The sequence below is a fragment of the Cricetulus griseus genome, chromosome 8 (assembly GCF_003668045.3).
Source record: "Cricetulus griseus strain 17A/GY chromosome 8, alternate assembly CriGri-PICRH-1.0, whole genome shotgun sequence".
In the NCBI taxonomy this organism is placed as follows: domain Eukaryota; kingdom Metazoa; phylum Chordata; class Mammalia; order Rodentia; family Cricetidae; genus Cricetulus; species Cricetulus griseus.
The window spans coordinates 23,926,134-23,948,563 of NC_048601.1; the positions used below are offsets into that span (position 1 = coordinate 23,926,134).

The following is a 22,430-nucleotide window of genomic DNA, read 5'->3' on the forward strand; positions in this document are numbered from 1 at the left end:
TTGCATGGCTGGAAGTCTGATTCCCTTCTGTCTTGGTTAGGCAAGACCCACTGTAAGAGTGGCTGTGCAGAAGGGTGGTGACATGGCTAAGGCAGTGAGTCCAGAGGGAATGCCTGGAAATGGAGAAATGCTGACAAACCAAGTGCCCTGTGCTTCAGGGATTGAACCCATGGCTCGTGCATGCATGCTAGGCACACACTCTACCAAATTATACACCCAGTTTTTTTGTTTTTTTTTTTAAACCTTCTTATTTTTAGTTAGGGTCTCACTCTATTGCCTAGGCCATTTAAATTCACTATGTAACCCACGAAAGCCTTGAACCTGTTACTCTCCTATTTCAGCCTCCCACCCATTTCCCAGGCCCAGCTGGGAAGGTGATGGTTAGCCATCCTGGTCCCCATCTCTCTTAGGAGACGGTATCAGGGTCCACGCTGCTGAGGGTTCTCCAGTCTCAAGAGGCGAGGACCTGATGTTCAGATGCCTGGGTCAACAGGGGGATCTAAAGTGAGCCTCGAGTCTGAGGTGTAGCTCAATGGTACAGTGCTTGCTGGGCATACATGAGGTCCTAGATTTACGCTTTGACTGTTACATGTTGTAAGAGCTGGGCCCTCGGGTCCTATGATAGGAAACTTCTACCTGCTCCTGTGGGTTTCTCAATGTCCTCCCTGCAATTAGGGAGGCTGCTTTGCAGGAGCAAATAGAAATGCCTCTTGCAAATGCTTATGCATACAGCTGGTAGAGGGACGTGGGGGCTGACCTTTCCACTCCCGTTGTCACACTCTCACAACCCCTAAGCTGTCATAAAACTAGCTAGAGTGGCACTAATAGCCATCATGGGGTGTCATTGTCATCATCACAGAGAAATGTATTCATCATCCAAATTATGCCTGGTACAGCCATGGGTGACGTCAGGCTGCACTCAGGCCCTGGGAAGCCAGGCACTGCCCCTCCCACCCCCTAGAGAAGCCACGGGGCACACTGAGCCATGGTGGAGGGGCAGAAAATTTAAGATGAGTGAAGCAGTCTATCTGTCCTTGCTTACAGAAATGAGTGGTGAATAGCACTCACAGCACACTTTATTAACAAGGAAGTAAACTGGTGAAAAGTCGTAAGTGGAGAAACACGAGGCAGTAAAAATAACGGTGGGAAGTGTTCAGAGCTCAGGTGCCACACTTTCCATCACTTATTTTTCCCTCTTGTAGTTTGTTCACTTTCTTGGTTCCTGTGTGTGTGAGCAAGCGCATGTGTGTGATGGACTCACACCATAGTCCTGACTGGCCTGGAACATGTGTAAACCAGGCTAGCCTCAAACATACAGGGACCCTCATCTCTGCCTCCCAAGTTCTGGCATTACAGGCAAGCATCACCACACCTGGCCAGATGTTTACACTTTAAACCACCTCCTCCCAGATCTCTGCCACACCAGCCCCCAACACACGCCTTACGACATGCCTGGGCATTCCTGGGTCACCTTTGCCATCCCCAGTCGTCAGTGAGTTTGCCACAAGATGACTCAGCCTACATTAGCCGAGTGAGTGTGTCCATTGGCTGAGTTGTAGCAGGTCTCAGAATGGTCTTTCGGCATGTATGGTGGTACACACCTATAACCCCATCCCTCAAGAGGACTGGGGACTTGGGCCAGCCTGGGCTACGTAACGGGACCCTGTCTCAAGAGAAAAAAAGAACTGATGAATAAATGAGTGAATGATTATGGAAGTGAATAAACAGTGAATAAAAGATGGTGACTGTCGGCCGGGCGTTGGTGGCGCACGCCTTTAATCTCAGCACTCAGGAGGCAAAGGCAGGCAGATCTCTGTGAGTTCTAGGCCAGCCTGGTCTCCAGAGCGAGTGCCAGGATAGGCTCCAAAGCTACACAGAGAAACCCTGTCTCAAAAACCAAAAAAAAAAAAAAAAAGATGGTGACCGTCTGAGATCCCTAACCCTCACCACATGCCTGTCAGGCAGGCATCACATGGCCTTCCTGCTGAGGGCCACAGCTCCATAAAGCTCAGCCACTTGAGAGGGACTCAGAACTTTCTGGACGATGTCATGCTCATGGCTAGGGCCTATTGCAATGGGAGGAAGGACCATTAATGGCCAACTTGGTAGAACAGAGGCAGGGTGGAGGGGTGTACACAGCCTGCAATAGCGGTGTCAGCACCATGTCCCTGTGAGGAGTTAGCCAGCATACAAGACAGGATGCGCCCTCATTTCTGCCCCACCTCACCAGTACAGGAGTTTACCAGTGAGGCTCAGCTGCATGGGAGGGACTCAGAATTTGCTGGAAGCTGCCGTGCTCATGGCTAGGGCCTGTTACAGTGTGGGAGAGATGCAGAGGGTTAGGACTCCGCATCATGGAAAGACTTTCTCATGGGAGAGTCCAGGAAACTACCAGACTCAGAGCTTCCATTGTCCTGCTCCCGTGGAGAAGGGGCAGCATTCCTGGCCTGCTTTCCACACATGATGTCACATTCACGCAGGCCTGGAACCTTGGAGTTTTTATTGGGACTCCAATTATGTACATAGTAATCTTTTGTAGTCCATGTGGTTGATCTAGCCTTCAGGTCAACCTAAAGCCCCCCATTTCCCTGAAATAAAAAGTGTTTGGCCTTCATAATTCGACTGGTCCCCATATTCAGACTGAGTGTGGCCAGGCGTCACCCTGGATCCCACTCCAGACAGCTCTTGAATGTGCCATGGCCAGCATTTCAGTGTGTGCTTTGACTCCCGTGTGCAAAGGGGCTATGGGAGCCAGCTCCCCTTCTCAGGAAGCTGAGACTCAATCGCCACCCCACTCCTCGTGCCTGTGGAGCTTGGGCCCAGAGCTCAGCCCTGTGCTTTGTCCTAAAGGCGTTTACTCCAGCCTTGTCCCGTGCATATCTCTGCTCCAGTAAAGCCACATATGACTGCATCCTGCATGTCATACAGCCTACCTTGGCAGGGCCTGAAGGAGAGCAGAGGTCAGATTTTTGTCTTTACGGAAGTTGTCAAATGTGGCTGAGCTGGCCTTGTGCTGTGAAGGAACAGATGAGAAGAACGGGGGGCGACCCCAGGAGGTGGGGCCTTTTTTCTTCTCTTCTATTGTTTTTAAATATTTTTTTACATACTAATCCCAGTTCCCTCTCCCTCCCCTCCTCCTGCTCCCCCATCTTCCCTTCATCCCACCCCCCATTTGCTCCTCAGAGAGGGTAAAGTCAACTAAGTCTGTCCCAAATCACCACATTGAGACAGGACCAAGGCCCTACCCTCTGTGTCTAGTCTGAGCAAGGTATCCCTCCATAGGAAATGAGCTCCAAAGAGCCAGTTCATGCACTAGGAATAGATTCTGGTCCCACTGCCAGTGGCCCCACAGACTGCCCAAGCCAAGGTGGGGCCTTTTTTAGGGTTTCTGCTATACCTGTGCTGGGTGTGGGGGTGTGGGGCCTTTACTGCACTTCACCTTGAGCACAGAGAATTGGATCTGCTGCCTTGTCCTCAGCGCTCATGCACGCACACACACACACACACACATGCACGCACACACACACACACACACATACACACACACACATGCACACACACACACACACACACATGCACGCGCACACACACACACACACACACACACGCACGCACACGCGCACAACACACACACACACACACACACACACACACACACACACACACACACATGCACGCACACACACACACAGGCTTCTGCCTGCCAGCTTCTTGGGGCTTCTTCCGCATCTCTACCCACCCATGGCTGTCACTGGAATCAATTTGCATAGAGTCTAATTGAGTTCTCCAGCCAAACAATGGCCAGCAAGAACCTTCTCCCCATTTTGGGGTGCTGTGAGTAGCCACTGTGCCCCACGGGCCAGGTTGCCCCTCGGGTGGGTCTGCATAGATGACATGTGTGTCTGTCCTCCCTGGCCGGGGAAGGGTACCAGCCTGACCCACTCCCCCCCCCCCCCCCCCCGCCTTGCTGTGTTGGGAACTGCTGCTACTTGTGACTGTGGGTTTGAACCTTCCTTCTCATGCTGTGGTTACTTCCTCTCAGCAGTTCCGAGTCGGAGATGGAGGAGGAAGAGGAGGATGACGACGACGAGGATCAGCTCCCCACCTCTGACCTGGGCGGGGTTCCCTGGAAGGAGGCAGTAAGAATCCATGCCCTCCTGAAGGGAAGGAGTGAAGAGGAGCTAGAGGCCTCCAAGAACTTGGAGCCTGAGGAAGAGGAGGAGGAATATGAAGAGGAAGAGGAGGAGGAGGAGGAAGAGTATGATGAAGAGGAAGAGGAGTCCAGTGAAGGTCAGAAACATCTCCTTTAGTCCTGACCCCCTCCACCTCCCACCCCCTTGGCTGTGTTTCTGGTGTGAGTGTAGGAGGTTTGGACATGAGAGTCTGGGCGCCACCCTCAGGACCTGAGGTTTTCTGGTCCTCACTCCAGACCTTAGGTAGGATGCAGTGTCTGGCAGACTGAGAAAACTGTTCCTTGTCTACATTTTTAACTGGAAGTGGAAGGCAGGGCTCAGCCGAGGACTATGTCCAAATTAGGTTCTTTCATTTTTCACTTTCTCTCTTTTATTCCCTTCAGTTTCTTGTAGAGAACTTTATTTTAATAAGACGAAGAAGGTTAGCTCCTTCAAAGAGTCACCCATGGTGCTGGATAGCGGGCTGCTGCAATCTTAGATGCTCGATAAACTGGCTCCAGCCGCACAGGCAGTAGCCTTTGGGGCCTGAAGAATGTGTTCAGGTTTTTGCATCTGCAGCCATTCCAGTTGCTTCCACAACTCCTCTTGTATTAGGCTTGAGATTTTTCTGTCCAGCCCCCTGTCTGCCTGTGACCTAAAGACAGAAGGGACTTGGCTGTGTTGAGAATGTCACTCTTTCCCTGGTTGCAGAGGGCCTGCAGATGGTAAGAAAGGAGCCAAGATTGGTAGATTCCCCAAGGAGAGCCATGCTCACTTCCCAGGGGACACAGCGCCAAAGGAGGGACAAGCACTAGTTTTTCCAGCCATGCATCAGATCAGCATGGACAGGGAGCATTAGCTCTTGGTGGCAACCCTGCCTGCTATTGCCTGTGCTCAGGGTCGGTACACCAGGTCATGTTAGGCATCTTCCCTTGACAGCAGCGTCTCTTATCCTCCTGCACCCACTCCTCTGAAGGCCAAAGTGGAATCTAGGCAGACCCACTCAGTTTCATGAGACTTGAAGAAGGAACGTGCTAGGAAGAGACTAGACTAGCCAGAGCATGGTTTCTCTAGTGTGTCATGTCTGCAGCACCATGCTGGCCCAGAGTGTCCATGTGCTCACACTCATCAGAGTGAGTCCATCCTCTCACAGCTCCCACGGGGAAAGGTATTCCGTTGGAATCATTTTGAGGTGCCGTTTTCTCCATGTGACGATGAATACTTAGCAGCTTTTAGCCACCACAGAACTCCGGGAGAGCTGGCCCACCTTCCCTCCACGAATCTTCACTTCCCAGGCTGGGAAGTTCACTGTTCATTCAAGCCAAGCCCTGGTTGTTGCTTTGTCCCCAGCCCGCCTTGCCTCTTTGGGGCAGCACACCAGGATGCCTGTGTGGACAAGTGGCAGGATACTCTTGCAGGCAGCTGCGATAACTCTGCTCTCTGTTCTCTTTCCTGCCTCCATTCCCTTCACTTGTCCCCCTGTGGGATTCTTGGTGCTGTCTGTGGGTGTCTGGCTCCCCCTGCTGTAGAAGGGGAGTATTGCCCCTGGGACAGAGAACTCCTGCAAAGCCAGTGGCTCCAGCATCTCTCAAAGGAAGAAGAAATGGGTACATATGAAGGTACCCGCTTTGCCCCCTGCCCATCTCCACCCCGGCTCCCAAGCAGCCATCTAAAATGTACCTCCAAGAGCAGGTCCCACACGGAAAGGTTATTTTTATAAAGCTGCTTTCAAAGGCTTTGGGCACACCTAGCCTGGCACCTACCTCCGGCACAGCCTCCGCAGACAAGAGAGCAGAGTAGCACACAAGTCATCAGATTCCCAGGAGACAGGGGACAGGGCTTATGGAATGGAGCCCCACTGCTGTCCCTGGAGCTTTTGCTCTGAGTTCCCTTTATCCAGTAAAGTCTCTCTGCCCAGCCACAGCTCTTCAGTCTCAGCCCAGGGCCTCCATGCTGCTGATGTCTCCCCACACACACACACACACACACACACACAACACAAGGCTGCATGTGTTGGCAGAAGACAGAGCTGTACCCAGAGAAAATGCTCAACTCTTCCCTCTGTTGCTTAGAAGCCAGAGAAAGGACCAAGCTTTTTCTCTGTGTCTCACCCTCCCTGGTCCTGACACATCGAAGCTATTGGTGAGTTTGCCATGATTTGGCCCTTACCAGTACCGTCTGGGCAGCCTGTCTTTGGAGATGGGCTGTGAGTCTATAGAAACCAGTAAGAGAGTCTGTGGGGCCAACTCTATGTCACTGTACAATGTATCATCCCCATCAGAGTCTTCACTGGTGCTTTGTGCCATGTCACCTCTTTATGACTTTGTTACAGAGTTGTCCTGGTAGTGACAGGCGGTATCCAATTAAGGGTGTCAGGGAGAGGGAGCATATACTCCCAGATGGAACAGAAGTCCCGGCGTCCTTCAGATTGGTGGCACCTGCTCTTGCTGCCTGAATGGCTTGTCCCCCCTTCCTCGGTGCCCATGCTCCTTAGTTTCTGGCTGTCCCTTTATCTTAACCCTACCATGCGGCATGATCCAAGCACTAACGAGAGGGTCCTGTGGGGCAAGGGCTGCGTGTGAATTCCACAGTCTCTGCCAGCAAGAGCATATGAGAGAGCATTTGTGAGTATTGATGAGAGCCAAACTTCATGCCCAGAGGAGACAGAAGGGCTTCAGGTCAGCTTTGTAAGAAAGAGGGGGCTTCACCCACAGTGGGACAAGGGGTATTGGCCTCACTACTGCCTGAATGCTGGAGTTCAGGACTTCACAGGACAGATCTCTGCTTCATTCCCTAGCTGCCCTCCTCACCCTCAAATGCTGACCACCTGCCCCCATGTCATTGCCCCCCCCCCCCCGCCACAGCACCAGCACGCAGCATGCGGTCTCTGGACAAAGGGCATTTTCTCTCCAGCATCAGCTTTACTGCAGAAGGTGAAAAGTAAAGTCCCAGCAAAGCACATGTCTGTCCTGGTTAGTTGGCTGCCTCCTGGCAAAGTGGCACCACCCTCACCCTGTGATTGGACAGGAAGGGTGCCCTCGGGAGTTCATGCTGTGCCAGCTAACAGCCAAGTCCTTGGGCCCCTGCAGTGATGGTCCTACAAGGTGAGGGTCATCTGCCCTGTTCCACCCTGGGCAGTGTGGGCCTCAGATCCATGTCATGATGGAAAGGAAAGATGCCGTCTGCGTTTGGAGGTGGAGTGTGTGGACCTCACTGAACCAAGAAGTGTGTGTGAAGCTCAAAAGACTAAATCAAACCAAATGAATAGAAAGTGCGTGCGTGCGTGCACATGTGTGAGTGTGCGCATGTGTGTGCGGTGTGTGTGTGAGCATGCGCATTCTCAATTTTTACCTCCTTCTGACTCAAACTGGTCCCAGCAAACACTGTAATTCTTTGTTTCCTTTCCTGTGGTGTTCATCCCCTCCTCCCTCCCTGTCACTGTTCACGTTCCCTTCTGTCCTCCCTGTACCCTCCTTCCTCTGGGGACCTGGCGCCCTAGCCGGGAACAACAGGCTGCAGCAGATCATAACCACAGCAGATCCCTTGGCGATCCAGGCTGATGTGCACTGGACACACATCCGTGAGAGAGAGGCGGAGGAGAGGATGCTCCCAACCTCTGAGTCCTCCACTTCCAGAGGTAACTGCTCGAGCCCCAGAGCCCAGTGTCCATCCTGAGTACCCACTTCTAGACCCTACCGTGGCTACAGGGGTCCTGTCTGCTGGGCCACCACTGTCCTTGACTCTCCTTCAAAGATATGTAAAGTTCTCTGTGAGTTACGAGATTGCTGGCTCTGGCTCTACAGATGCAAAATAGGAGAGTGAACCTGGCTCAGAAGACCCTAGAACTCGCTATCTCCTGTGTCTCTCAGCAGGGCATTGTTTATCCCTGTCCAGAGCGCGCTGACAGAGTGGGTGTCGCATGAGTGCATGGCAGGACTAGAGAAGGGAGCGTATTTAGAAGTAAGGAGAAGTGCATCTCAGGGGGCGCCTCTGGTGTCACTGTGTCGTTGTCAACTCCGAGTTCGAGGTGAACTGCTCTGTGTTTCCCACGTAGGTGAAATGTGTTTTATTCTGGCTTCTTTCTTGTTTGTTTGTTTGTTTGTTTGAATGTCCAGTCATGGATACTGTGTATCCATGACTGGACTGGAACTTGCAGTGTAGACCAGGCTGACCTCAGATTCACAGAGACCACTCTTTACTGCCTTCTAAGTACTGGATTAGAGATGAGCACCGCCATGCCTCCCCGCCCCCTTCCTCCCTCCCTCCTTTTCTTCCTTCCTTTTCTTATTTTTTTTGACAGTCTCACTAAGCTATCCATGCTGGCCTTGGCCTCTAGAACTGCTGGCACCACCATGTCCAGCCTCTGGCTTCTTCTAAGGAGTGTAGCAATAAAAAGAAAGCAAAGCCCATTTAGAGGTGTGCAGTTGCTTAATGTCATTCTCTTTAGCCATCTGTCTTCCACGTAGGGACCCTTGGTGGCGTCACCTTTTCTGGCTACCTGTCCCGTAAGGCTTTGAGTTTGTAGAAGATCACCAACAGTCCATGGGAAAACTTGGGCCTTCGTGTGATGTTTTAATCCTCCAGGGCATCGAGATGAACTGCAAGATGGGGACAAGGACAGCTCAGCAGTCTGAGCCAGAGCTGACCTCTCTGGAGTTCTGTCTTCTTCCCTTGTCCCAAATACCCGTCACACAGGCTAACATCGGATCACACACACATGCCACCCTGTGTCGGTGCCCGATGGCCCTGTCATGTGCCCTGGTTCCTCGTCCTCTGTTTTGAATTTTAGGACTGACTTCATCTTTGTCTGCTGAGAACTTACCAGTGTTTAACTCTGCATTTATCATCTGTTTTAAATTCAGTGACCGGCCTTCCCTCCGTACGCCGCGCAGCAGTGCAGGCCTGGCTGGAGACTGTCTCCGGAGGTAGTCTGGTGATATGTGACACACCCCTCCCCACTCATTATAACCTCTTTCTCTAGGCAGCTCTGCTGGCATCTTAACTCTAGGACTCAGCTCCTGTCGCTGGTGCATGTGAGGGCAGAGCCAGTGGGCGGGGCTCATGCATGCTTAAGTCAGGCAGCCCGTGTGCATGGACCAGAAGTGCATCCCCCCATCCCCAGGCAGACTGGAGACCAACAGTGCAGACATGACGGAGTCGTGTCTTTTAGAAGTTACCATAGTAGTTTGATATGAAAGCCAAGGTGAAAGGAAGCTTTTTTGTTTGTTTGTTTGTTTTTTGAGACAGGGTTTCTCTGTGTACCCCTGGCTGTCCTGGAACTAGCTCTGTAGACCAGGCTTGCCTCGAACTCAGAGATCCACCTGCCTCTTCCTCCCAACTGCTGGGATTAAAGCATCCACCGTCACCCCCTGGCTTTCTTTTTCTTTCTTTTTTTTTTTTTTTGGTGAAAAGAAGCTTTTTATGCTGACGTTTTCTATAGAAGTTAAGTTGGGTGGCAGTTGGTGAGTGAAATCAGATACTGTTCCACAAACCCACAGTGTGCCAGAGGAGCAGTCAAAACGGGAGCTCATGGAAAGTTTGCCTAAGAAGAGAGGCGAGGATGGGCGGGCACTGCTGAGTGTGCGGGTGGCACCTGAGCTGGGTCCCCAGACTACACTGCAGCGTCTCAGTACACAGGCCAAAGGTGGCCTGAGAAGTCTCAGTTGTCCTTCCTTGTTTCACTAGAACCCTGTCTCTCAAGGAGACGGGTGCCTGGTGTTTGGAGTAGGACAGACAGTCCTTACAACTGCAGGGTGTCTAGTCCTGCCTCAACAACTTCTTCCCTCAGTGCTCAACAGTCTCCTGCTTAACCCTAGGAGCCCCCCAAAAGGAGACAGAACCACCCCGGGTTGAGATCCAGTGTCCTGGCAGTCACTTCCAGGACCAGTAGGGGCGAGGCTTGTGAACCTTTATCACCATTGTCTTCACAAGCAGGTGTAAGTAGACATATGTGGTAGGAGGCCCCACCAGGGCGAGAGGCCTCGGATTCTAGTATGGCTGGCCCTGAATATCATCACCCTTTGAGCTAGAGGAAGGAGGAACGAGACCGGGGGGGGAAAAAGGATGCCCTAGCAGGCAGCTGAAACAAATGGCCACTCCTGGCTTCCATAGCGTGTGGCTCCTCACTCGTGTGGCCGCTTCCAGCACGGCGCTCCACCTTAACCAGAATTCCATCCCTCAGTTCCATCGCTCTAGCTGCGTCTCCACACACATCCGCTGCTGCTGCGCAATAGCACTCTGAATGTCCGCTTTTTGATATGTGTGATCATCTTTTCTTTCAAGGTGTTCCGAGATGTTTCTTAGTAGGAAAACTGGGGGAAGACCAAGAGACCAGGACCAGCCTGGGGAACCGAGGAGCGGTCTCCTTTGGGCTGCTTCCAGAGAGAATGTGGCTGTCACCTAAATGCTAGGCACCCAAGCAAGCATGTTGTGCACAACGGCCCTCTGGAATAGGCCCAGATTCTGTTCCCAGCGGCCTCTCATTCCTCAACATGGCAGAGTGTAATGATGGACTCACCGTCCCAGTACACAGCTTAGTTTTAAAGCGGGACCCAGGGGTGTGGTTCAGTGGGTGTTTGTGTCTGCAGTGTCACACTCACACATTCTCTGGTAGACATCTTCATGAGTGGCCCAAAGCAGCATAACCACTTGAAGGTTTTAGACCTGTGAGGATACTTGAGTAGTCTTTCTCCAGTGTTTACCCCCAGAATTGTCATCAGCAAACAAGAGTACTTTGGCACTGCCCACTCCCTGGATGGCTCCAGTGTCTCAGAAAGACCGGGTGGTGAAGTTAACTGTCCAGCAGCCGCCGCTCCCTAAACCCTCGGCTGTCTGCTGTTCTCCAGGCTTGTTTGCCATAGTTCTCCAGTTTCAACTTTGAAAACATTCATCTGGGCATGGTGGCACACACCTTTAATCCTTTCACTCGGGAGGCGGAAGTAGGCAGATCTCTTGAGTTCAAGGCCAGCCTGGTCTACATAGCAAGTTCCAAGCCATCCAGAGGTACACAGTGAAATCCTGCCTTTAAAAAATTAATTAATTAATCAATCAATTAATTAATTCTTCATAGATGTGAACTATGGCATCTTATGAATAGTGTATTGAGTAAGTATACAAAAAAATTGTGCAATGTAGGGAATTAAATCAAAACTCACAGAGCTGCCTCCTCTTATGTCAAGAAATACCCCTCCCCCGTATCCCTCCCTAAGGGAGCCACTTTCTCAAGTTTTGTCATCACCTGAGTTCAGTGGCCCATGCTGACTTGGGGGCAGAGCCAGTAGGTTGGCCTGGCCTCTCCCTAGTTCAACTCAGATTTGAGACAGTCCAGATATACTTTGATGCCTTACTCCAAGTAAATCAAAAGCATTGCCCTCAGGCTGACAGCACCCCCAGGCAGAGCCTCTGTCCTCCGGGTCTCCAGCTCTCCCGCTCTCCCTCTGTACTGGCTGCAGATTCTCCACAGTCAGTCACAGGGTAGGCCCAGGTGTTATAAAGCTCAAGACCTGTCTGCCTCAGGGTGGATGAAGTGAATAAGTGCTTGCTTTAGTTTGCAGCCCTGAAGAGCCATTCTTGAGTCAAGAAAGGGAACTTTGCATATCCCCTCACATCCTTCCTCTTGCTCTAACAAACTCCTCTAAGCTGTCTCAAGAAAAGCCCCCAGCCTCTACATGTGCTGATACAAACAACAGCAGAGCCCGTTGTGAGTCACTTGACCCTCAGGCCTAGGCTTTGTCACCTAGAGGTGTCCACAAGGAACAGGGCCCTCTGGCTGCCTCAGAATTAGGAGTAGCTACCTCATGGCACATGAAGTGGCCAGCACTGGGCCTGTTACTTACATAATATAAGTACTGTTAAAGGCTGCCAAAGGCCACACAGCATCCCTTGATTATGACTGACTTGAGGATCTCATAGCAGCAGCCTCTGGGGGAAAAGGTGTTGCCTCCAAGCCAGAAGCTGCTCCTCAAGTTCCACTTGGCCCTACGAGAGTGGAGAAATGGCCATGACACCCACGCTGCTTATAGAGCGCTCTCCATATCTGTTCGGGGGCTGCCTTCTCCCCAAGGCCTATGCATCACTACCTTCTTGCGCCCTGCACAGTTATTTGTCTGTCTGTCCTTTTCTTCCCGTCCGTGAATGTGTCTGCCTTACAGCGCCTTTGGACGAGAATGACCTAGAAGAGGACGCAGACTCGGAGCCAGCAGAGACTGAAGGAGAAGCGGCAGAGGATGGGGACCCTGGGGACACTGGTGCTGAGCTAGATGGTATGGAGCCCAGCCTTCCTTCTGCACCTCAGTGACCTCCTGTGGTACATGGGGGACAGAACCAGAGTGGGCAGAACTCACAAAAGATACTTTACAGGAAAAGTTTAGGGGGCAACTGGGGTGGGGGCAACTCTGGGGCTGGCAAAAGGAAAGGGAAGATGAGTCCACAGATACCCCCCCAAAGGGTTTTGGTGGTGGTAGTGGTTGTTATTGTGTTGGTGGTGGTGGTTTGCCTTCTATCACAGCCTCTTCTGTCGTGGTCACTGAATTTTACAAGTGGACAGATGGGATGGGGAGATGGCTCAGTGGGCAGAGAACCTGCTACACAGGTCGTACTGCCTGAGTTCAGCACCTAACACCCTTGTAAAGGCCGCCACAGAGGAAGGTGGAGACAGGCCAACCGCAGGGGCTCACTGGCCAACCAGTTAAGCTGAAAGGCAAGCTCCAGGTTCAGTGCAACCTTGTCTCAAAAAGATGAGGTGAAGAGCAATGGGAAAAACCCAGTACCAACCTCTGGCCTTCACACAGGTGAGGACAGACAGACAGACAGACACACACACACACACACACACACACACTCTAACACATTCAACACACAACAAAAGCATAAGCACCACAGGTTTCCACAAACCCCACACTCAGAAAGCAAGACAAATGCTTTGTGCCAGATTAGTCTCTGGTAAGAGGTTTGGTTTGTGAGGGCTGCGCACCTGGTTTAGATCTCATGCTACAGTGGGTCACCCCACTAAGCAAATCTCTAAGGAATCAGGACACAGAAAGGGAACACTGCCCAGGCTCAAAATGTGCAAAAATCTGTCTTGCCTGCCTCCCCCAGATCAGCACTGGTCCGATGACATCCCTTCGGACGCCGAAACGGAACTTCGCTTGCAGTGCCAGGCCAAGGTGAAAGCTGAGCTGGAGCTGAGAGTGTCAGAAAGTGAGGAAGAGAAGCCGCCTGATACACCAAAGCAAGAGGAGAGAGGTAGGGGGCAGGAGGAATGACTCCGAGAATTACAGGGGCATGCTGGTAATACCAGATGAGACCATCAGAATAGCGCCTATCGTGCCTAGCCCTGTGGGTGGCCAGGAGCCCCACTATCCCTGTCCTGGTCCTTGCCTGTCTGGGGCCACAGATCTCTGCAGACAGCCTCAGCCAGGGGCACCTTTTCTTGGGTTGTTTGGGAGCATGAGAAGAATAAAGACATGATACAAAGCTCAAGGCCCAGATTATAGCCACCACACATGATGACCAGAGTGCCAGCTACAGGAGCCTGCAAGGTACAGGCAGTGCCACCTTGAGTCCCTTTAGTTGTTTTTTTTTTTTTTTTTTAGAATAGCCTGAGGGCAGACTGAGAACTGAACACAGTACAAGTTAGCCTATCTAAGGCCCTGCTCTCTCTCCTGCCTCAGCAAGGGCCTGGCTGTGGTGTAAGATCCTCCATGGATTTGGCTGCTACCTCCTCCTAGTGTGTGTAGAGTGGAAGGGACTTAATTCCTATTATAAACCCCCGTGTCTCCCCTTTTCAGGTCCTTCCCAAGTCTCCAGTCCCAGCCAGCTACCTCAGAAACAAGATGTTCTCTTGTCTCCAGCCCACAGCCCTGGGGCAGAGGTAAGTAGGGCTGGGGACAGGGCGGTCCATGAGACCTTGAAGAGACATGGCCCCATCTTAGGACCCATGGTGTAAGCTCCACAAAGAGAGATGAGACAGCCAGCCCTATAGCCACCCCATTTTGTGAATTCGAAGAATTTCATCTCTTGTGCTAGGTAAGACTGTTGACAGGTACAGGCTTCAGGTTTTGCCTCACTCCTTGTGGATGAGCAAGTTTTTTTGGTTTTTTGTTTTTTGTTTTGTTTTTTTGTTTTGCAAGTTTATTTTTAAGTTGATGCAATGGCATTTATGCCTCTATGGGTTTATAACAGGTATGTCTTTTTTTTCCTTATGTGAAGGTAAAAATGTGTAACTATTTAAATGAAAAACATGCCTCTAGATCACCAGAGTCACTTCAGAGAATGAATATGAATGTGTCATGCTAATGTCTAAGGTTCTTAGTCTGGGAAGTACAACTTACTGGGCAGACCAAGAAGGAATCAAAGCTAGGCCTTGGTCTCGGGGGCTCCAGGCAACATGGCACAGTCCTGTAATTAACCTGAGATGTGAGAAGCCCTGGGGTGGGTATTATAAGGTCTGTGTGCATCTCCGTGGTTCCTTGTGGGACAGTGTGACTGCAGAGGGTCTGTGTGCATCTCCATGGTTCCTCAGAGGGACAGTGTGGCTGGAGAGGAGGACTGAGCTAAGTAATGACTTTAAATCTTCTCAGACATGAGCCCCATGTTATCCCTCGGGGACCCCAGAGCTCTTGTTAATGTGGGTTGTGATGAAAGCCCAACTCATTAGTACCCTTGGTGGACAAGGAGCCAAGGGCATCTCTCTGTGTGTGAGAGAGATGAGCTAATACTGAAAGCTCAGGCTATGCCAGCTAAGTGGAGAGGCTTTTAAATGTTAACAAGTGGAGTAGAAAATGAGGATGGACCTCCTGCAGCTCTGAGAATACTAGCCTAAAGGACAGACAGGATTTTACTTCAGTCAGTGAAGGCCCCTGAACGAAAGCTCCCTGAGGGAAGGCGCTGACTACACTGTTCTCTTCTCTCTGTGTAGGGGACCCAGGCCCCACTTGCCTCTGTTGCCACCAAGGCAAAGTCTCCTGAGGAGCCCCTCTTCCCTGCACCTCTGCTGCCCAGAGAAAAGCCCAAAGCTGAAGCCCCCACAGATCAGAAAACTGCACGCTCACCCATCCACTCACCCATCCGATCACAGCCTATGGCCCTGCCAGAAGCCAGGACACCTACCTCACCTGCCAGCTTACAGCCAGAGTCTCTGGTGGCCCCTCCCACACCGCCCTCCACCCAGCTGCCCATCTGTTCCCAACCTCAGCCTTCCTCAGATGCTTCTATACCATCACCCACCGAGTCTCCCATACGCTTCCAGCCAGTTCCAGCCAAAACTTCCACACCCCTGACCCCACTCCCAGTGAAGAGCCAAGGAGACCCCAAAGACAGGCTGAGTGGCCCTCTGGCTGTGGAGGAGGCCCTGAAGCGGAGTGATCTGGTGGAGGAGTTCTGGATGAAGAGCGCTGAGATCCGCCGTAGCCTGGGCCTCACGCCTGTGGACCGGAACAAGGGGTCAGAGCCCAGCCTCCCCTCACCTGCCTTTAAGCCAATATCCCTAAAGTCCTACTCAGTTGACAAGTCCCCTCAGGAAGAGAGCCTCTGCCTTCTGAAACCTCCATCTGTTCCTAAAAGGTTGGGCCTGCCAAAGTCAGCTGGTGACCAGCCCCCCCTGCTTACCCCAAAGTCGCCCTCTGACAGGGAACTGAGGAGCAACCAGGAAGAGCGTAGGGACCTCTCCAGCAGCTCAGGCCTGGGCCTCCATGGCAGCTCCTCCAACATGAAGACCTTGGGCAGCCAGAGCTTCAACACCTCCGACTCCACCATGCTCACTCCACCTTCTAGCCCTCCCCCACCCCCACCTCCCAATGAGGAGCCTGCCACCCTGCGAAGGAAGCCCCATCAGACTTTGGAGCACAGGGAGGCTTCAGTTGTCCCACCTCCCCCTCCTACCACATTCATGCGGCCCCCACGGGAGCCCGCCCAGCCCCCCAGGGAGGAGGTTCGGAAGTCCTTCGTGGAGAGTGTGGATGAGATCCCCTTTGCTGACGATGTGGAGGACACGTACGATGACAAGACCGAGGACTCAAGTCTGCAGGAGAAGTTCTTCACACCCCCCTCCTGCTGGTCCCGCTCAGAGAAGCTCCTGGCCAAGGAGAATGGGCGGCTCCCTCCCCTGGATCGCAACGTGCAACCACAGAAAAGAGGGCTGCCTCTGGTCTCTGCAGAAGCCAAGGAGCTGGCTGAAGAGCGCATGCGAGCCCGGGAGAAGTCTGTGAAGAGCCAGGCACTTCGAGATGCCATGGCCAAACAGCTGAGCAGGATGCAGGCCATGGAGATGGCCTCCTCCAGGTCCCGCCCAGCGCCATCCCAGAACAAGGAACTAGGTCCCGAGTCCACCAAGCGCACAGGCCTCCGAGGCTCCCAGGAGCCCACTCTGAAGCATGAAGCTACTAGCGAGGAGATCCTTTCCCCTCCATCAGACTCAGGAGGCCCTGATGGCTCTGTCACCTCATCTGAGGGCTCCAGTGGGAAGAGCAAAAAGAGGTCGTCCCTCTTCTCCCCCCGTAGGAACAAGAAAGAGAAGAAATCCAAAGGGGAAGGCCGAATCCCAGAGAAACCCAGCCTGGGCCTGCCAGAGGAAGTAGCTGCTAAGCCCAAGTCCCTGTGGAAGTCAGTGTTCTCTGGATACAAGAAGGACAAAAAGAAAAAGAGTGATGAGAAGTCCTGCTCCAGTACCCCGTCCAGTGGTGCCACAGTGGACTCGGGCCAGCACAGGGCATCTCCGATCGTGAGAACAGGTATGCACTGCTGAGGGATGCTCACAGAACAGGTGTGGGAAGTATCTCCCCAGTCATTCACAATAGATACACTGCCTTGTGCTGCTCCTGCAAGGGTTCTTAGGGAGGAGAACAAACCATTCCTGCTTCGGCCTGATCCACTGCATGAAATGTTAATGCCAACTTGAAACTAGATTGGGTAGAGTTGTGTCGGTACCTTTCCTCAAGTCACATGACCCCAAACACGGGCCTGATTTTGAGTGGAGCAGAGTCTTACCAAGGAGTCTTGAACAGGTGTCTAAAATGGCATCTGTTTGGTGTTGGCCCATCACCTTTGGAGGGGAATCTTTTAGAGACCCACCTGTGGCTGACTCCCTTGCAGCATGATTTCCTGGGGTGCTGACTGCTGTCTTGACTGGGCCTCTTTTCACCCTACAGAGCTGCAGCTCCGGCGCCAGCTGAGTTTCTCAGAGGACTCAGACCTGTCCAGTGATGACATCCTTGAAAGGTCTTCCCAGAAGTCTAAGCGAGAGGTGGGTGGACCCAGTCCCTCAAGAGCTTCAGAGAGCTGGTGACAAAGCATCCATTTAGTCTCTGGTAGAGAAGCACACCATGAAAGCTAAAGCTGGGGTGCAGAGCCAATGCCTGCTCCAGTATCCTAGCAGACACACATTGGAGTGCTGTGCCAGCCCACAGACAACAGCAAACACCACAGAGTGGTCTCCCAGGCCTTTGAAATACGCAACTGGGGATATTGCCTCAGTCTGAAGAAGCCAGGGTGCTCACTTGGTTATCAGTCTGACATTACACTGTAAGCATTTTGTCTGCTAGGGCCGGATAATGGGAGAAGAGCTGAGGTACTGCTTGGGGGTCATCCAAGTATAGACTGGGCACCAGGCATGAATGGGAGGTAGACCAGATGGCTCCCTCAGGAATAGGCCTAGCCAAGCTCACTACTTGGTGCACTTAAGTAGAGGACTTTCTCTGTTTTAAGAATTGACCCTGAAGCAGCACTAATTGAAAGCATCCACTGGGGCCTGGGCCCCTTCCAGTGACCACCCCATTGTGTACCTTTTTGACATGAGTTCTCAAGGCCTGGACTTAACATTGTCCCCTCTGTCAATAGCCTTGAGCTGTAGACCATCCAGGACAAGCTGATGTAGTCCTGCCCCCCCACATGTCACTGTTCATTGAGATGGTGTCTTCCTGTTACAGGTCCATCCTGTAGCCTGTCTCAGTTCCTCTTTTAGGAATTCAGCAGACTAGAAAAAAATCAGTTTGCTTTTATCTCGTTCTCTATTCATGCATTTTCATCGTCTCATTCTATATTATCTCGCTGGCCATGATGATATCTCTTTCTCTACTATCTAGTCACCAAGAAGCACAGATCTCTCTTCCTTCTCCATCTCCTACAGCCAGGCCTCATGTCTTGCTCCAGGAGTCTGAATATAGGACTCCTGTGCTGTGTGCTTTCCACAGGGGTTCAGTCCAATGTGTTGATGCTGGGGATGCCCTCTGAGGTCTTCCAAGCAATAACACTGGGACTGAACCAAAGATAGTGTGTGGATGTGCACATGAGTTTCAAAACTCATCCCAACACCGGGGCTTGGGGGGCGGGGGGGCAGGTACTGTATTAGGAGTCCTGAAGGAGCCTGGGCAGAAGAGAATGTGGCCCAAAGTCCCCTTTGCCTCCATGGTGAGTGTGCTCATGTTAAGACAGTTCATGTCACATTGGTCAAACCTTCCGTCTATGGTTGCCACTGTGGTCAGGTCACACTGCTTCTCCACAAGTTAATGAAACATCTTGCCACAGTGGGGAGTGTCAGATGCCCCCACTGACAATGCCAAATCCATCATCTTGATGTAGGCACCCAATGACCACAAGTACAAAGAGCCCAGGACTCATTTCCATGGTTACGTGAATGGTGACAGCCGCCACTTGGATTCCTAGAACTGTAAGACCTTGGATACCATATGTACCAGGTGCACTCCATAGACACAAGGTCATTCTCTGGTTGTCACACAGGGAATGCTGATGACAAGCCGGGCCTGGGCAGTGGCAAACATGGCTCTTAGGATGATGTTGCATCTCACTGAGGGAGGGCAGGACACAGTATCTCTTAAAGTATGGAACCTACTGGGCGTGGTGATTTCATGTAACCCTAACACTCAGGAGGCTGAGGCAGGATTCCACAAATTCAAGGTCAGCCTGGGCTACCTAGTGAGTTCTGGGACACCGAGGGATACAGAGAAAGATCCTGTCTAATAAGCAAAGGTGAGTGGAGGAACACAAACAGAACCTACAGTGGAGAAGAAAGCAGAGCAAAATAACCACAAAGCTGTAAAGGAAACTTTGGAACTGTTGATGACATTTGATGGTGAATGGCAAGTGTAATAATATATTTTTAAAAAATGCCATCCATCATCAAATTGATGTCAAGTTCCTAGCAGGTGGTACCACGGTAATTATTGCTGAAGCTTCCAGGGACTGGGTTTCTGATGTCTAAAAACAGGCTGTGTAAGTGCTACCATCTGGTAGTCGAGGTGAAGAGTGTTCTAGAATCATTGGCTTCTTCCTTCAGTGTTTCTGGTTTTAAAATTTTCACAATTGAAAATATCAGGATCAGTGGGACCAAGAGTGAAAATAGGCTTTTGCTTTCCCAGAAAAGGAAGCCTCCAACCCCAGTATAGTATAGGTGGAAGCCAGTCCTCTTCCTGTTTCACAGACCCAGGCCCTGAGTCAGCACTTGAGAAGCAAGGGCCTAGGTTTGATTTCCATAGTGCAAACACATAAAACCAAAACCTTCTTTTAACTTAAATGTCTATTGTAATTTTTCAGGATTTGTGTATTTGTATTTGCATGTGTGCAAGCACATGTATGTAACATGCGTGTGAAAAGCTAGAGAACAACCTTGAGTGTCACTCCTCCAGTGCCTGTCTACCTTTTATGTGTGCATGTATGACAGAGCTCACCATTTAGACTAGACTGTCTGTCTGTCTGTACAGCAAATCCTGAGAAACAGAACCCACCTGCCTCCAGCCTCCTGGCTCTGAGATGACAAGCACATCCCACCAAACCAGGCTTTTTATGTAGGATTTATGGCTCAATCCCTAGGGACCCAAGGCTTTCATGCTTGTAAAACAAGTACATTCCTAACAGATTTTTCTTCCCAGTCCAATCCAGGTTTTCTATCCACCTAAAGTCCTGCGAACAAAAGATAACTCTTATTAGCCTCTTTCCTTTGCTTCCCTTTGACTCTTAAGTGCAGTCTGTCCAGCTATTCCTCCCTCACTGAGGCCCACCAGGGCCTGCCCAGCATTCTACCAGCCCCTTATCCTCCTTTGAACCCCCGCAGCAGCCAGCTAGCCATGCTCCCAGCCCCACTCTCCCAAATTTACCCAAGTGTGTCATGATTTCCATCCCTGTTACTGACACTGCCAAGTTGGTACCAGTCCCAGCAGTGGGTGAATTAATAAAGATGCTTGCTACATCTCCATGTATTGGCAACAGCCACAGACAGATACCCATGTCAGCACCAGTCCTGAAGTGTGTCTGTGTAGGCCGCTGGGTACCCCATCTGTACTTTTCCCTTTCAAACCGCCCTGTTCTGCATGAGAACTTCACTCACAGTCTGCTTTGTGGGGGAGAGGATGCCTGTGTCACTTAGCTAAAAGCAGCAAATCCGTTCCCCAGACAGCATGTTTGTGGCATCCTCTGTGGGTCCTCCACTGTGCCACCCTCAGCATCCCTCTGTCCTGCACAACACCAAATTCCAATTGCCTTCATGCCTGGGTCCACTGGGCCCCTTCTTCATGCGACCCATGAGAAGACCACAAAAGCAAAGGAAACTGGCTAAAGCACAGTGCAGTTGTGATCAGTGTGTGAAGCGAAAAGGTTCCCATGGCTGCCTGAACATTGGTACTTTCCGAGTCACGGTGATTTGTGCCTCGTTGGTTCCCTTCGCTGAGTATAATTCTGAAATAGCAAGTTTGTCCAGTCCCAGGACAGATGAATATCACACTGTGAACCCATATGGCCCTGCTTGAGAACACTGTCCGGCTCGAAAAGCTGTCAAGAGAGTCTGTAAGGCTCAGTGCCCATTTCCTGCTTCCAGCTTCATTCTATGCCAAGTGCTCAATGGCAGGAATGTGAAGGAAGGAAAGTCAGCTATGAGTGAGTGAAGAGGGACTCAACAAGGGACAGACAAAGGATTCAGGGTATGTCGTTTTGTGAATAGAAAAGTGAACCCCAGCTTTATTTGACCGTGGGGATCAATGAAACTCAAGCTGGTAGTGTCTGTACCCCCAGGTTCCTTCTTGTTCAGTCTTGTGTGACATTGTGAGACAGGATCATGTGGTTAAGTCTTGTGTTTGTTTTAAGCCTCTAACTGATTTTGTTCCATTTCTGTATTCTGTTTTCATTTTTTTAATCATCATCATTCCTGTTCTGTTTTGTTTTCCGTTGCCATCCCCTTAAAAGTCGATTTATGTACCACACGCCTTGGCATTCAGGAGAGCCTATTCATCAAAGGTAGTGTCTCATTCCCACTGGCTGGTCCTCATTGCATGCCTGTCTGTGATTAACCACCTGGACAGCCCTGCCGGGCCCTTGTAGCCACGTCCTCACTAACTGTCAAACGTGCATGCAGCTGTCACAATCAAACCTTCTTTGGTTGTATCACAGAGAGAGGAGGAGACAGTCACTCTTCCCTTGGCTGGAGTGCATGTCATCATGGGTCCGGGCGGAGCTGCCCCTGTGGGTCTGGGTAGCCCAGCAAGGGGTGGTCATCACCTCCGCTCCAAACCATTAGGGCACTGGGATGCTGTGACAATCCTTAGAGACCGCCTTCTACCTGTGCACCTGACCTACTGCTATCATTTGAGCTCCTTGAGGAGAAATGATAGATGTAGACCCAGGTTGAATGTAGACGCCTCCTTCATGGTCAAAAAGTCTCCGGTTTTTTGGAGGAAAAAAAGAGGGTCTCACAAAAGAGGACACCCTCCCCCCCCCCCCCGACTCGTGCTGCTCCGCGGCCACCCAGCCGCTTCAGAGTGTGGTGGCCCACATGTACAGGTGTCTGGGGACATCCATCCATGCCTGTATGGGACTTGCCCAGTTGCCTCCTCCAAGCTCACAACCCCAGCTACCCTGCCAGATCATTTCTACCCTTGCTCTCCGTGACAGTGGTCGCCTGTGCACACCCAAGTAGTCACCGATACTGTTCCTTTTCCAGCCTGTGTTACTCTGGATTCACTGAGATTTAAAATGGAGGCATCCATGTCTTCTTTCCTTCAGATGTTAGCTACTAAAACCCTATGACCCCTGTCACCTTGAGAAAGTAATCCCAAACAAAGTGTGTGGGGGGGGGAGCCCTCACTTTCCAAACCTCTTCTTTTTCCTGTATGCCTCAGAAATAGGAGGCTTAGGGAAACATTTTACTGTATTTTTGTTTTGTTTTTTAATCACAATGCAAAAAAAAAAAAAAAAAAAAAAAACCAAAAGCCAAAAAACATAGACATGCTAGGTGATAGTGGCACAGACCTATGGTCC

The 22,430-nt window shown here is 51.3% G+C and overlaps 1 protein-coding gene across 11 annotated transcripts in view; it reads left to right on the forward strand.

The window, feature by feature from the left end:
* Positions 1-22,430, forward strand: part of Mical3 (microtubule associated monooxygenase, calponin and LIM domain containing 3) — a 181,762-nt gene that overhangs the window by 137,517 nt on the left and 21,815 nt on the right. For 6 of the 11 annotated variants that reach the window (XM_035448519.1, XM_035448523.1, XM_035448526.1 and 3 more), the window contains 8 exons: positions 4,043-4,290; positions 9,035-9,097; positions 12,323-12,433; positions 13,269-13,415; positions 13,961-14,043; positions 15,091-16,900; positions 17,318-17,412; positions 21,360-21,410. In XM_035448519.1, the coding sequence (XP_035304410.1) occupies positions 4,043-4,290; positions 9,035-9,097; positions 12,323-12,433; positions 13,269-13,415; positions 13,961-14,043; positions 15,091-16,900; positions 17,318-17,412; positions 21,360-21,410 (2,608 nt within the window). Of the gene's footprint in view, positions 1-4,042; positions 4,291-7,671; positions 7,889-9,034; positions 9,098-12,322; positions 12,434-13,268; positions 13,416-13,960; positions 14,044-15,090; positions 16,901-17,317; positions 17,413-21,359; positions 21,411-22,430 lie in introns of those variants that run through there. The other 5 variants (XM_035448524.1, XM_035448527.1, XM_035448522.1 and 2 more) reach the window with 4 other exon arrangements.